At 40.4% G+C, this 14,655-nt stretch overlaps 2 protein-coding genes across 4 annotated transcripts in view; both read right to left on the bottom strand.

The window, feature by feature from the left end:
* Positions 1-297: 297 nt before the first annotated feature.
* LOC123508019 (rho guanine nucleotide exchange factor 16-like) lies at positions 298-5,221 on the bottom strand. 2 transcript variants are annotated; one of them, XM_045261376.1, is made up of 6 exons: positions 4,973-5,220; positions 4,533-4,792; positions 3,690-3,849; positions 2,935-3,045; positions 2,589-2,682; positions 298-1,192 (listed from the first exon to the last, which is right to left on the bottom strand). In XM_045261376.1, the coding sequence occupies exons 1-6, from the start codon at positions 5,141-5,143 to the stop codon at positions 936-938; spliced, it is 1,053 nt and encodes a 350-aa protein (XP_045117311.1). In that variant the 5' UTR covers positions 5,144-5,220; the 3' UTR covers positions 298-935. The 2 variants fall into 2 exon arrangements, with proteins under 2 accessions (XP_045117311.1, XP_045117312.1); XM_045261377.1 differs by lacking the exon at positions 298-1,192 and adding an exon at positions 2,009-2,139 and having other exon boundaries at positions 4,973-5,221.
* Positions 5,222-6,271: 1,050 nt separating this feature from the next.
* LOC123508018 (serine/arginine repetitive matrix protein 2-like) overlaps positions 6,272-14,655 on the bottom strand; it is a 101,831-nt gene continuing 93,447 nt past the window's right edge. For both annotated transcript variants that reach the window (XM_045261375.1, XM_045261374.1), the window contains 6 exons: positions 9,945-10,111; positions 9,533-9,800; positions 8,967-9,404; positions 8,143-8,846; positions 7,813-7,948; positions 6,272-6,511 (listed from right to left, as the gene is read on the bottom strand). In XM_045261375.1, coding sequence (XP_045117310.1) covers positions 6,303-6,511; positions 7,813-7,948; positions 8,143-8,846; positions 8,967-9,404; positions 9,533-9,800; positions 9,945-10,111 — 1,922 coding nt within the window. In that variant the 3' untranslated portion in view covers positions 6,272-6,302. The remainder of the gene's footprint in view (positions 6,512-7,812; positions 7,949-8,142; positions 8,847-8,966; positions 9,405-9,532; positions 9,801-9,944; positions 10,112-14,655) is intronic.

Here is a 14,655-nt window from a genome sequence, read left to right as displayed (position 1 = left end):
AGAGAATGGCAACAAAAATGGTTCCGGAATTGGCAGAAATGACCTATGAGGAGAGATTAAAAGAAATGAATTTGCCTACCTTGGAACAAAGAAGAGAAAGAGGAGATTTAATACAGGTTTATAAACTGTTGAATGGACTGGATGAAGTGGATAATGAGCAAATGATGTTGAGAGAGGAAAACTTAAGTAGAACTACAAGATCGCATAGTAAAAAGATAGCCAAGGGAATATGCTTGAAGGATGTGAAAAAATATAGTTTCCCACAAAGATGTGTGGAGGTGTGGAATGGTTTGAGTGAGGAGGTGGTGTCAGCAAGGAGAGTGCATAGTTTTAAAGGAAAGTTGGATGTGTGTAGATATGGAGACGGGGCCACACAAGTATGATACCCAGGCCCTGTAAAATTACAACTAGGTGAATACACATATACAAGAGGGGAGACATGATTTTAATATATAAATGAAGGACAGTTTGAGAACAAAAATTTTTTAAATCTTTTATTGTAGGAAGAGAGTGAAGATGGATACTTTATGAGGAGATAATTCAAGGAAAGATAGACATTAGAACAATATAAGAATTGTAGCTTCCCTAGAAAATAAATGTAGTATTTAGAATAAACCAGAAAACACAATGAAAGTAAGGAATGTATATAAAAAAAAACACACACACACACACACACACACACACACACACACACACACACACACACACACACTTTACTGCATCAAAATTTACTTCAGTAGCAATTTAAATAATACATTATTTACAAACTCTTCCTGGTAATTCTAAAGCCAAGTAGGTTGAAAACTTTGTAACATTTCACCACTTACTTTCAATTCTGCCATAGAGAAAAGAAGGCACAAATGACACTGGTCACATTGAGGTGGCAGAGGTCACACTGAGTATTCACTTCCACATCACACATCAGGATATTGCATCTAACTTATAGCCTGCGTCTGAGATGATATAACTTCCATGATGGTTAATGTGCGTCTACGGTCCTTCTTTCGTATCTCCTTCTCAAAGCGTTCTTTTTCCTTCTTTAGCTCATCAAGGAGAGAACCAGATATGGCCAGCAGGCGATAGCGCTGGCGGAGGTTCCTTGCCCGCACATGGGTTGAGGAGATCTCCACTGTGAATCTCCCAGGAAACCACCCTCGCTCTTGGTCCCTGATGCGCTCTCCATGATACCAACCTGCAGGCCACATCCAATCCATTATTCATATGGATGAATGTGAGTCACTTGAGGACAGGTATTAATGACTTCATTACCTTCAACCCACCCAGTATCCCCAGTTCCTCCCCAGTAAGGAACAGAGACTAACTTGTAGTTTGAAGCATTATTAAGTATACATGTACATCCTAACTGCAGTATAGGCTGGATTTCTTTATGATGCTGGCAAACAATACGTAAAGCTATCAAGTGAAGGTAACTGTGCAAAATTAAACTTTTTGCCTACAAAAGAAATTATTGTTTTATTCATACTAATTTATTGTGTGTTTATGAAAGGAGCAAACAATGCGACAGAATACACTTTGGAAACATAAAGCACTTATAACGTTTAATTAGCCTCAATCTATCTGCTTGCAAGGGTGTCATTCCTCTCAAAGGACTGTGAATAAAAAAATAGATGAGAGAACCTTCCAAACACAGGGTTTCATCAATAAGAATACTTAAAAATTAGAGCATTCATGCAGCAAGTTATAATTAGTCATGCTAACAGTGACAAGCATGTTAGATTGTAAATCATGCTCATTGGCAAAATTACAAAGCATTTTACTAACATATAATTAGAACTATTAATAATTAGAAATTTAGCTTAATTTTTATGTATTCAATCTTAAACTGAAATGAATAAGTAAAAGTTCTTAAAATAAAAGCAAGATCAAATCTTAAGAAATCTAAATCAGCAAAACTTGCAAGACCAAACACACAAAGACACCATATAAAGTAATACCTGACTCCCACGCAGGTGAGGAGGCAGTGTATAATCTACACATCTTAATGTATTAGGTCTTGTTGATGAAGCCAACAACAAGCTCTACTAACTGGGGCCAGCGTGGGTCTGAACGCGTGCTGCTATGCCTCAACCCTCCCTGCCCGGCAGGTGCCCAGGGTTTGGGTGAGGCAGAGACCTGGCGCTAGTGTAGAGACAAGCCACACATGAGTATCTTTATTGTTAGTATAGCACATAAGCCTCAGACAAACTTGTGGTGACACCATGCACTAAACTAAATAATTACACACACACACACACACACACACACACACACACACACACACACACACACACACACACACACAAAATAAGTTAAGTTAAAAAATAATTAAAACCTTAAGTACCATGCTTTAATACTAGGTAACATTTAACTGCAGTGCATAAACAAATCAAATGAAAAGCTCTCCCAGAAGGATATCACACACATACACACGCATCAAGCAAAGGCACAGTTAAACTGGGAAGCATTTTTATTAGCAAAATATTCTGCCATGCTCATTTATCCATCCTGTTAGTTGTTATAAACATACACATAAGCAATCTTGCCTAATGCTCGACTCAAAACACCATGCAGGTCAACACAGCACCTACCATCAGACATCTTTTTTAGGACATTGACAACATCAGACACCTCAAGGGAGAGCTCATCTGCCTGCTTGCCAACATAGGGGTGTATGGCCTGGACCTGTGGGAGTGTACATATGTTAGTAAAAGTGAAGATATCAAATCATCTTGTTTGAGAACATTTTCAAGAAATGCATTTGCTTACACCTAAGGTTCTGTTCATATTCTCTGAATGTGTCCATTCGTTATGCCATTTTATAAATACAATAATATGTTTAAGACATAAATGAAGTTTGCAACTTCTGTGCTGAATATTGAATTCTTGTGAGTTTTCATGGAATTTCTTATTATCATACAAAGATCTCAAACTCACTTGGGGACAATCCCATTCCTCATAGATCCGCTCATCTGGGTTGTCTGAGCTGCGTGGAGTGACAGCCTCCACCCAGCGTGTCCTGTCTGATTCCATGGGGCAAGACACAATCTGAGAAGAGAACAAGATGAATGTCATGGCACTGCTAACACTTTGTTAAAACATGACCCCTACTACTTTATTTCATAGGCACTCGGGAAATAATCAATGTAGCTCTTTGTGATACATATTCATTAATTTTACTGAAAGAATATTTTCATTCTTCTTTTTTTCACAAAAAATATCAAACATATTCAATTTATAACTTTTATGGGTCTTCAGATATTTCTTAGTGGTATCCCACATATACTAAGGACAAATAGCTGTATGAAATACTTAGATTATTATAAAAGATACAGCAACATTACTGTTTCCATATACTTACAAGAGTGGTTAAAATCATTTCTGTAAATTATACTCTTTTAACCCACAATGTGCCAGATGTAGATTTCCATTCCTCTTTTCATTACTTTCTGCTATTCTTTCCATTTAAGCAAACCACTTTAGATTCCCATACCTCACCCCTTCAACCATATCACATTTCATTCCTTCACTTGAAATACCAAATCTGTTATGCACTTTTCATTACTTTCACCATCAAAACCTTAACTTTGAAAAAAGCTGAACTTGATAAATTAATATAATAGATGTAAAACAGCTGGAGCTAACAAGAGCACAAATACACCATAAGGTTACACAAGGTTTATTAGGCTCACCATCTCCACAGTTTTATTTTCATGATTCTGCAACATGGTCATGATGAGAAGGTTCTTGTGGCCATCCAGGATACGTCCAGGAAACTTGTCAGAGGTGTCCAGTTCCAGCACCTGCACCATGTTGCGGGAGCAGTAGTCCAGCACCATGTACTGGTCCTCACTGCAGACGCAGCCGTGAGAAAGAAGGAAACATTAATTTTCAAATTGAAAAACTAAGTAGATTGTGTGAGATGTTTCTTTCACTGGATTCTCTTTATGAAGTGATCTTCACATCTACAAATACTCTCAATATTAGCATGAAAATTTAAGATAATTATTTAAATCAGTCAGAAGTAAAATCTAAACCTTAGCAAGTTATTTGATTTTGTCTTAGAAATTAAACACCTGCATCCATTATTGTATTCATAGTTGCCTGCTGGTCACCCAATGTATTCATTATGAGAAATCTAGACATATTGTTACTATAGCAATATTAGTGTCACTATGTCCAAATACCATGCCTGTCAAACATGATGGAATCACCTAAACATTCATGTTACAAGCAATATCTTTAATCATTAAGGACTAATTTAACATGTATTCTGTACTGTTGACTGGATTCAAGGCCTTCATTCTCCTTCTTGACCAATACCGGTGATACGGCAGTGCTGTCATAAATCTTAGGATGCATACCTAGTCCACATCATAAAACTAAGATGCCAAGACACCTCCAGTCAAACATATTATAATTTATTTTTATTTTTTAATTTTTTTTTAGTGTGTGTGTGTGTGTGTGTGTGTGTGTGTGTGTGTGTGTGTGTGTGTGTGTGTGTGACTGCTCTTCTTATGCATACTGAGTCTCACCTCTTCTTTTTGGTTACCACCAGGAGGTCAGTGAAGAGGAAGAAGTGTAATGTGCACTTGGATATCCTCTTCCCAAATGTTAGTTTACCATCATTCTCTCTCCACGTAAGGCGAGTGAGGTCACCTTTCTTAACCAGCCAGCGTGAGGCTGAAATGAGAGGGATGGCTTTCACCTCCCGGAAATCCAGCTGGCGGGAGAGGATAAGCATCTCTTCCATGCGCTCCATCCGCCGTGCTCCCTCATTGCACTCCGCTACAATCTGGGGATGAAGGAAGGAATTAAGAATAGTTTACAATTGTTGCACGTTATTCCTTTAATGGATAGGCCAAGGCAGAGCTTTCTACTTGCACTTGCAGTTAAGTTCTTTCTCTTGCCTCATCATACTCTCAGCATGTATTTCTCTCTCATTAGAACATGAGCAGTGAGGCTGTGCGGTCACCTTGGTCAGTGTGGCAAGGGCAACTTTGTACTCGTGCCAGATGGGAGTGTTGTGCTCCAGACGGTGGAAGATGGCATCCACCAGCAGGGGCAGGCGGGTGATCCTCTGCATTGGCAACATGAGGAAGGAGTGCATGGCGAGTGACTGGCACACTGGTGATGACTCCAGCATGTTGAGAACTTCCAAGAAGCGAGGGTTGTTCTCTCTGAGAGGGGAATAACACAGTAGTGAAGGTGATGGTACCTTACAAACAAATAATACTAGCTTTAAATTCTTAACTATATATTCAAGAACACAGCATCAAACAACACATTTTCTTAAGAGGACCGTCCGGTGAGGTTTTTGAAAAATCGAAAATAAAGAGGTACGTGGGTATTTTTTTTTTTTTTTCGCTGATAGATGTTTATTACATGATGTTAGTTTAGTAGTTACAAGCGAATCAACTAATAAATAACTGCATGAAAAATAAAAAATCAATCTTTAAAAAAAATATTTTTCCTATAATCTTTGTCACTAGAGGACATATTTCAATTTTGCTAGTACGGATATGAAGTATGTCGTATACCAAAACTTTTTACCTCATAGAATTTTGAGTTTTTTATTTTGATGGCCATTATGATTTTTTTATTTTTCCGATTTTTTTTATATAAAATTATATTGCGGCACTTAAAAAAAAAAAAAAATCCAAATTCTATGAGGTGAAAATGTAGCAGCTTCATTGAGCTTCAAAATGATACCTCAAAATTGAAAATCCGTTGAGAAATGTGGGAGAAGATTCAATTTGAATGATAAAAAGTGGAAACTGAGAAAAAGGCAAAAAACCCCAGAGATGTCATTTTTGTCCTCTATGACCCTGTACATTTATTTGGGAGACGTAGGTAAGAAGGAGACCTGACAGAAGTATTTAAGTGGTATAAGGGTTGCAACAAAGGGGACATGAGCAAAGTTCTTAGGATTGGTAGCGGGGACAGAACCAGAAATAATGTGTTTAAGCTTGAGAAGTTCAGGTTTAGGAGGAAAATGGGAAAAAACTGGTTTTTAAAACAGAGCGGTTGATGAGTAGAATGGTCATATAGTCAGTGCTGGGTCAATAGGGAGCTTCAAAAGAAGATTAAATAAATTTATGGATGGGGATGATAGCTGGAATTTGGTAGCTTTGCTCATACTGTGACTGCCACGTTTAGACCTAACGGTTTCTTCCAGCTTCCTTCTTTTCTTATGTTTTCTAATACAGCAAACAAAAGATAAAAGACAATATTGAAGATGACAGTGATGATAATGAGTGATAATGCTGTTCAGAATGGCAATGGTGGCACCAATATCACCACTGTCACCAGCAAGACTCACCAGGAAGGATGTCAGAGAAGAGGATGTGTCTTTCGCGGCGGCTCAGCACAGCATCTTCTCCCTCATCGATGAACTCTGGGCACTGAACGAAGTGAGTCACCAATACATTGAGGGACTTGAGATAAGATGCCTCAGAGGTGATCATCTCAAACATTGCCTCTTGGATCTTCCTTTCCTGACCATTGATTTGGCCTGGCAGAGATATACAGGTTTCATATTAATTGAATATATTTTCCTACAGCCAAATGATGGTGAAGCTTTTCACTGCTAATGACAGAATGATATTTGTTACTCTGTATGAGTAGCTGTAAATATTCTTACTAATAAAAAATATAACTACAAACACAAAAAAAAATTGCATTATTCCATCACTCCTTTTAGTTATGTTTTTTTGTTTTTTCTCTCTTCAAAATCATATTCTACACATTTACAATACTTTACTGAATTTCAGTAGAACCCATAGCAGTCACAGGTAAACACAAATATTTCAAAATGACACAAGTCTTGGTGATGGACAGATTGATATCTGACTCTACATATATCTTCGTATTTCAATAAGTCATGTAAGCTAAGATCTGTTCAAAAGGCAAGGAATGGCAAGGAGTTATCACTGAACCGTATATTGGCAAAATGTACAACTTTCCAGAGCTGGGTAGTGTATTAGCGTTCATGCGTTCTTCTGGCCGCGGTCAATGCATTCCTGGGATCGCATTTCCCAAATGTTTTCGATTAATGTATTCCTGTGTTCTTGCATTCCTGCATTAGCATTCCCAAACTATTAAAGCATCCCTAAAAAAAAAAGTAGTGTGTTCCTAAAAAAAAAAAAAAAAAAAAAAAACACTGCAATCCTCAAAAACACTACTATGCACATCAAAAGAACTATTCCACAAGTAAACAATGGTTGTGCTAGCACTAGTGATGCTAGCATTGCTCTCTCCTGACACACTCTTGCTCCTCCTGTCACCTCCACCTCTCCTCACAAATCTGTCCAGGTTTATACTAACACTGAAACTGACTAACTGACTAAACACTGAAACTGAAAAAAGAAAAAAATTACAATGTTCGTTGATTAAACAGGCATAGATGGGTTCACACAATGAGCAATCTATACGTACTGACATAATGGCAAACAAAAAATTTGTTAGTCTTAAAAGCTGACCCATGGGAGACCTTCCCACACGAACGTAAGTGACAGAATGTTGCCACGTAGTGAATGTCATCTTTGTTGTTTCTATTGAAAACATTTGAAAATGTTTTGAAAAAGAAAAGTCATTTCATAACACTCAGAATACTTTAAAATTTTGGGCAGTGCATTCCTCTTACTTGCATTCCTTTGAAAAACTTTGCTTTCCTGCGTTCTTGCGTTCCTCAAAATGCAGTGCATAAATAAATGCACTTGTCCACCTCTGCAAATTTCTTTACAAGCACAGGCACAAATCACATTCACCAGACTCCTCTACAAACATATGTAAAGATAACTGCCTCACACTTACTCAATAGGCCACTGTCTATTACTTCAGGCAGCTCACACCACAGCGTGCGCCGGCCATCTGCAGGAGTGACCAATTCCATGGCTGATGGGCGGGTCTGCAGTTTTCCACTCCCACCTCCATGTCCATCATTTATGACCTGCAAGCAGAGATGCATGGTACAGAACACACTTAAGTAGGCATTTGTGAAGGATTAAAGGGATATGATGTAAATGCATTGAAGAAAAGCCATTTAAAAATAAAATTTTCCCGTATCTTACTGGTTGCATGAGCATTTAACTGAGCAACTACCTGCCAAAGTATCTAATTAAGCAGTCACAGTAATTGCAGTACCTCATAGTCATCCTCAGAGGAGCAGTCTCCCTGGTTATGTGCTGCTCGCTCCAGCACACCTGCTGTATAAAACTGGTACAAAGGCTCGTCAGCAAAATGAGAGCTGACATAGAGTGGCTCATCTTGGATGAGGGCATTAACACTGAAGTCCAGGTAGCTGTTGTTGTCACCATCCAGCAAGCTGGATGGCAGGTGAAGCAGACCAGAAGATTGAGAACGGCTTGGCTTTGGTGCAGATGGGATTGGGTTTCGCCGCGCAGGCAAGGGTGGGGGAGCTGAAGCAATGTCACCCAGACGAATGTAGCCCTCACTGGAGCCATGAGACCCAGAGCTGGCCACAGAAGTGCGTGCCCGAGGCATATTGAAGACCAGACCTCCTACTGCCTCAGCCCCTAGCAGTCTCTCATCACCACTGGAGTCTCCTGTAGCTGAGGATGTGGCTCCATCTATTGTAGCATATTTGACACTGTTGGGACGTAGCCCAGTGCAGCCAGCATCATCTGGGTGCACCAACACAGGGATTGGGGAGGCGTCACTGCTGGAGTCACCTGAGGTGCGCAGAACACGGCGGCCAGGGGGCACCATCGGACCACAGGAGAGGAGCTGGTTGAGGCGGGAAGCAACCTCTGTCTTGCTCAGCTCCTCCGGCTCTCCATCACTTGTTCTGCTGGCCTTCTCAGCCTTTTCACTATTCCTGTCTGTGACTAAACAAGATACGTTATTATGAACACTCAATAAATATATCTTTTAATTAAATCATGCACCATCTTCATCATCAAATCCATACATATCACAGTCACATAACAGATCAAGTTACAACCAACCTTTGGGTGGCGGGGCGGGTGGGGCAGTCCGGGGTCTTACTGGGCCACCAGAACTAGATCCAGTAGAGTTCTTCCTGCTATAAGTCACTGGAGCAGACCGACGAGTCACTGCACCATCAGCAGAGGCCAGAGTGGTAACAGAGGCTATGGAGGGAGTGTTGGAATGGCGGACATCCCGCACACTGGCCCCTGAGACAACACTCTCAGCATCAGAGCGCACAGTGGGCTGTGAGGTATCTGAGAGCTCACCGGCATCCTGAGCTCCTGCCTCAATGGTCAATGTGAGGTAGAAGGTGGCTGACTCCTTCTTTTGTGGTGGAGGAGGAGCCCCACTAACCACTGTTGACAGGGAGCTAGTAGATGATTTTCTTCTGAAATGACTCTTGAAGGACCACTTTCTCTTCTCCTCATTGCTGGGACTGTGGTCACTTGCCAGATCTGCAGACACACAGTATGCTAGATGAGCAAACATGTGTGTACCAACCTGGATACCACTACATATGAGTGCAATGTTTCTCACTACAGTGTTCACATACATTCCTACAAAAAACAATGACTACTCTTACTTTCTGTGCTTTTGATGTCTGAGGCACTAAACGTGCTCTTCTTCTTGATCCTGTTGAGGCCTGTGCGCACCTCATTCTTGGTGAGGGACCAATTCCGCCTTAGTCGCCTCATGCCCAGATTGGCAGCCTCGGCTATCTTGGTGATGCCATGCTGGTGCTGGTGGTGGTGTTGCTGTGTTACATTCTCATCCTGCTTCCCTGCTTCAGACTCTTCAGATCTCAGGGAATCATGGTGTTCCCTTGAGACTTGTGAGTTTTCATCTGGGAACTGAAGGGAAGGTATGCATATCAGTGAGTTAGGAGTGTAGAAATCACCTTACTCATATCCTTAGGTAGCACAGGAGGTTTAAAGAACACAATGATGATGCTGAATAACTAGGGACACAACTCCTCTTCCTCCACCTCTCCTTACCTGTGGGCGAAGGCGACAGTAAGCATCATCCGAGTCATCTGAGTCAAAGGAGTCATCAAAATCTGGATCATCTTGGCGTGCATAGCAGTCTTCATGAGCTGGACTGATGACTTCATAAATGGCTTCATAGTGATCCCCTCCAGTGTCTTCTTCCTCAGATTCTCCTCCTGAAGGTGCCAAGCAAGATAAGTGTGAGTAAAAGCAATGGAGGCATGATGGGGGAGAAGATGATGAGATAAGGAAGGATGCGAAAAGGCTGATGGAAGGAAAGATGATGTAGATTGTGTCCTATAAAAAGAAATTAGACATAGTGATAATGGTAGTAGTAGAAGCAGTAGTAGCAGTAAAAAAGAAATAGTAAAAGTATTACCCTAGTAATAACTAATATAGTTGTAGTAATAAAGATAGTACATAATAACATTACCAATAGTGTTGTTCTCTGAGGAACAGTAAAAGAATATTTACCAACTCTTGACTTTTGAAATATATAAAGAAAAAATTATGGAAGAAAATATGTAAGTAGAAAACCTATGTATTAAATACTCATACCATTACAATAAATTATCAGTGAATAGTACATTGAATCTGCATGTGAAGAAAAGGTCTGTGTAGTAGGTGTAGAATAATCAGTATTAAGTCAGTCAAGGAGTTAAAACATTCAGTCCGTCGGAGAAAATGTTATTGCGTCTTAGAGCGGCCAATCAGCAGTCAGGTGTCAGTCAGGAGTCCAGGGCATGTGCCAATCAGCAAGTGGGCAGAAGAGCACCAAAATACTCATGCAGATCAGCAGTATTACCAGTGTTACTCCTTCACACTTCACGCACTGAAGGCACCATTACACCTCTGCCTGTTAATCTTTATGTACATTAGTGTGGTGTGGTGTAAGGCTTAGCCAGTGAGGAATCAATGCTTTCTACTTCAGCAAACTCATTAAAGAGAAAAGAAACAAAAAGCAAATGGCAAATTAATGCTAAAATCTTAAGGTAACATTAAAGTTTTCAGGAGGGGATAAAATTAAAAGATGAATTTTTTAACTGAATAAATAATGTTACCTGTGAATGTATGAGAGCTAGTATCTTAAATAAATGAATAGACAATAGTTATGAAATAAATGTAAATGGTAATAAATACTTAAAATGTATGACAAATTAAAACACTGATATATTTGTTACACTTTCACCTGTTATGCAACTATGTACTACACTACTACACTGGTGCATGGTAATGGTATCTTATTGTAGTGCACATGTAATAGTTGTCTTCATTGTGTAGGAGTCTGTCTTTGCATGTGGTGATGTTGCTAAACAAAGAGGCAAAGAACAAGGAGTCTCATTCACCACAATGGATATAATGATAATGAGAAGGTTACAGGATTATGTAACACTCAATAAAGGTGTCTTATTCTCTTTCCCTTTCTTTACAGAAGTGTGTGTGTGTGTGTGTAATTCACCTCGATCGCCTGCTGGTCACCCAGCCAGTCTTCCCCATTACGGAGCAAGCTCAGAGCTCATAGACCGATCTTCGGGTAGGACTGAGACCACAACACACAACACACACCGGGAAAGCAAGGCCACAACCCCTCGAGTTACATCCCGTACCTATTTACTGCTAGGTGAACAGGGGCCATTTGCCTCGCCGCTTACTGGGACTCGAACTCGGCCCTCTCGATTGTGAGTCGAGCGTGCTAACTACTACACTACGCGGTGTGTGTGTGTGTGTGTGTGTTTCACTGTTTGATCTGCTGCAGTCCTGACGAGACAGCTAGACGTTACCCTACGGAATGAGCTCAGCTCATTATTTCCGATCTTCGGATAGGCCTGAGACCAGGCACACACCACACACCGGGACAACAAGGTCACAACTCCTCGAGTTACATCCCGTACCTACTCACTGCTAGGTGACCAGGGGCTACACGTGAAAGGAGACACACCCAAATATCTCCACCCGACCGGGGAATCGAATCCCGGTTCTCTGGCTTGTGAAGCCAGCGCTCTAACCACTGAGCTACCAGGCATGTGTGTGTGTGTGTGTGTGTGTGTGTGTGTGTGTGTGTGTGTGTGTGTGTGTGTGTGTGTGTGTGTGTGAACTTGTTCCAAAGACACAAAGATTAGTGAAGCTTGTGAGTCCAAGACTATTTAACAGCTCCATAAACAAATAAACACACACACACACACACACACACACACACACACACACACACACACACACACACACACACACACACCACCACCACCATCATTATTTAACAGCTCCATAAACACACACACACACACACACACACACACACACACACACACACAAACAAAACTGAGAGAGGGAGAAGACCTGATGAAGGTTGGAGAAGGGAAATATAACGTTTGGAAAAGAAATAGAGTAGGTAAGATGGGAGGAGGAGTGATGTTGCTGGTTAAAAAAGATATAAAGGTGGATCAAGTGAAAAAAGGTATGGGAAAGGCAGAAGTGCTAAAGATCAGAGCAGAAACTAATGAAGGAAAAAAGAGGCACTACATAGTGGTGTACGTACCACCTAAGACAAATGCATGGTCAGTACAGGAATATGAAGAAATGATAAGTGATACAGGAACATGTCTGGAAGAAATGTTGGGTGGCTGTGAACGAACTATAATGATGGGAGATTTTAATTGTAAAGAGGTGTGTTGGGAGGACTGGTCAATGGAAGGATCAGAGACAACATGGGGAAATACACTATTGACACTGGCAATGGAAAATGTGTTAACTCAGTGGGTCAAAGAAGATACTAGGTTTGGAGGAGAGGGAGCATCGTCAAGACTGGACTTGGTCTTTAGTACAGAGCCAATGGTCATTGAGGAGATGAGGGTGGAGTGCCCTTTAGCAAAGAGTGATCATGCAGTTTTGGAGTTCAAGGTGATAGACGAAGAGAAATCTAGAAGAAATGAAGAATATAAAGTGGGAAGATGGAATTATGCCAAGACAGATTTTGGAAACCTAAAGAAATTCTTTCAAGAGACAAATTGGATGAAATTCAAGAGTGCTAAGGAGCAAATGAAAAGTGGAAGGAATTTATAAAAATATACAAAGAAGGTGAGAAAAATTTGTACCAATAAGACAACATAGAGAAGTTGGAAAGCAGGACTGGTTTAACGATAGATGTGAAAAGGCTAGAACAAGAAAAGAGGATGCATGGAAGAGGTGGAGAAGGAAAAGACGGATTAAGCAGTGGAAAGTTACAAAAGAGCAAGAAATGAATATGTGTTGATTAGAAGAGAAGAAAGAAAGAAACAAGAAAAGGATATAATTGATAAATGTAAAGACCAACCAAGGCTTTTTTACAGACATGTGAACAACAACATCAAAAATAGAGAAAGTATTGAAAGTTTAGAAGTAAATGGAGTATACAGTGAAGATCCCAGGGAAATGGCAGAGGCTATGAATGGATGCTTTCGGAAGGTATTCACAAAGGAGACTGCTTTTGACAAACCACTGGTAATGGAACAGAAAGGGATTATGAAGGAGTTTCAAGTAACGGTGGAGGAGATCAAGAACATGATGGGGAGTTTAGAAGTGAGAAAAGCTGTGGGACCTGATGGGGTATCAGGATGGATTTTAAGAGAATGCAGGGAGCAATTGGCAGAAAAAGTTTGTGAAGTAATTGATGCCTCATTAAGGGAAGGCGTAGTGCCCCAAGACTGGAAAAGAGCTAACATTGTCCCAATCTATAAATCAGGTAACAAGAGAGACCCATTGAACTATAGACCAGTGTCACTTACAAGTGTGGTAGCTAAGATGTGTGAGAGGGTGGTGAAGACTAGATGGACAGACTTCTTGGAGAAAAATGACATACTTTGTGAGTGTCAATTTGGTTTTAGGAAAGGGCGTTCATGCACGACAAACCTGATATGTTACTATTCGAGGGTGATAGATGTAATACAGGAAAGAGATGGTTGGGCTGATGGAATATATCTGGATTTAAAAAAGGCCTTTGATAAGGTACCACACCAGAGACTGATCTGGAAACTTGAAATGGTAGGAGGAGTGCATGGCAGTTTACTAAAATGGATGGAAGACTTTTGGTAGGAAGAGAAATGAGAACAATAATTAAGGACAGACCATCAGAATGGGGATTGGTGGAGAGTGGAGTTCCACAGGGATCAGTGTTGGCACCAGTAATGTTCGCAGTCTACATAAATGACATGGTGGATGGGGTGTCCAGTTATGTGAGCCTATTTGCAGACGATGCAAAATTGTTACGAAAAGTGAGATGTGACAAAGATTGCGAACTACTCCAGGAAGACTTGGACAGAATATGGAAATGGAGCTGTACATGGCAAATGGAGTTCAACACGACAAAATGCAAGAAAATAGAGTTTGGCAAGAGTGAAAGAAGAATCAGGAGTATGTACAAGATAGGAAATGAAGACATAAAACCAGTCATGAAGAAAAAGACCTTGGGGTGACAATTACCAATGACCTATCGCCAGAGAGACATATAAACAAAATAATTGGAGAAGTATTGAACTTATTGAGGAACATAAGAGTGGCGTTCAGTATATCTAGATGAAGAAATGATGAAGAAAATAATTACTGCAATGATAAGACCGAGGCTTGAATATGCAACAATACAGTGGGCTCCGAACTTAAAGAAACACATAAGGAAACTAGAGAAAGTACAGAGGGCTGCAACGAAAATGGTGCCTGACTTAAGAGATTTGACTTATGAAGACAGACTGAA

This window comes from Portunus trituberculatus, chromosome 24, assembly GCF_017591435.1.
Source record: "Portunus trituberculatus isolate SZX2019 chromosome 24, ASM1759143v1, whole genome shotgun sequence".
Classification (NCBI taxonomy): Eukaryota; Metazoa; Arthropoda; class Malacostraca; order Decapoda; family Portunidae; genus Portunus; species Portunus trituberculatus.
Note: the sequence above shows the minus strand (reverse complement) of the source record. Positions and strands in the feature narration are given on the sequence as shown.